This window comes from Pteropus alecto, unplaced genomic scaffold (assembly GCF_000325575.1).
Source record: "Pteropus alecto unplaced genomic scaffold, ASM32557v1 scaffold35, whole genome shotgun sequence".
NCBI lineage: Eukaryota > Metazoa > Chordata > Mammalia > Chiroptera > Pteropodidae > Pteropus > Pteropus alecto.
In genome coordinates, this window is record NW_006437828.1 from 13,089,016 (window position 1) to 13,090,127 (window position 1,112).

At 60.8% G+C, this 1,112-nt stretch overlaps 1 protein-coding gene across 1 annotated transcript in view; it reads left to right on the forward strand.

The window, feature by feature from the left end:
• Positions 1–1,112, forward strand: part of CSMD1 (CUB and Sushi multiple domains 1) — a 1,232,804-nt gene that overhangs the window by 1,054,067 nt on the left and 177,625 nt on the right. The window contains exon 30 of the mRNA XM_015591800.1: positions 14–90. Within this exon, the coding sequence (XP_015447286.1) occupies positions 14–90 (77 nt within the window). The remainder of the gene's footprint in view (positions 1–13; positions 91–1,112) is intronic.

Sequence of the window (1,112 nt, forward strand, 5' to 3'; positions counted from 1 at the left end):
GAGGACATCCCAGCACCTTCCGCTCGCTCACGCTGCAGTTCGACAGCGACTTCTTCATCAGCAAGTCCGGCTTCTCCATCCAGTTCTCCAGTAAGTGGGCCGCGCGGGTCCCGGGGCCGTGGCACGGGACGGGGACCGGGACGGGGACGCTGCCGCGGGAACGCAGCTTTATTGCATCGGGGGGCACCGATCCCTCGGTTACGTGGCAATATGTTGTTAAAGACGTAAATTAACCCGCTGAACTGAAGCCGGTGCGGGCCTGTACCCGCACGGCGAGTCTGTCTGGGAGCTCCCCCAAACCAGGCAGCGCCAGGCGCCCCATGACCCTGGGTTGCCTGGACGACGGAGCGGGGTGCTCCCGGGGCTGCTAACCAAGGGGGCGTCCTGGGCCCTCAGCCCCCTGCACACAGGCCCAGCGCGGCCGCTCCTTAGGGCTGGGGTCCAGGAGGCTCATGCAGGGCACCCCAGGGGGACACCGCAGGACACCTGAGCTGCGTCCATCTCCTCTCTTAGTTCCCACCTTTGCCGCTGGCGCATGTTTAACGAGTCCCCCAGAAGGGGGCGTGGAGAGGGATGTGGCAGACCTCCCCGCAGCGGCGTCCTGCAGAGGCGTCCTGTAATTTGGCGGCACCTGGGGTCAGCCGTGGGCGTAAAACAAGTGGCATTTGCACACAAACACATTCCGATTCAGTTTATCTCTTGGCGGGACCCTGGTGAGCCCTATTTAGTGTTTACATAAGAAAATGAACTTAGGTCGATTGAATGCTTAAAAGGCTGCTAATCAAATTGAGGTCGCAGCCAGCACGATTTCCGAGCTCGGTGCCACTGCGCCTTGAGGCAGTAATTTGCCAGCGCGAGCTCCTGGAATCCTGCCCGAGCCAGGTGAAATCGTCACTGATTCAGGGCACAAATATCAAGGTAAGTTTGCTACAGCTGTCCTGCCTTGGGGGGAAAATGTTCTTTATTCCAAGATTCTGTCATTTTTGCTTTTTCGTTGTGAGAGTAAAAGGTGCCGCACCCTCAGATGTGGGCTGGAGTGGGTGCGCCTGCGCGGGGTTGGGGGGGCGTCTGCGCCCCGCAGAGCGGAAGCGGGTCCCGGGCGTCGGGTCCGC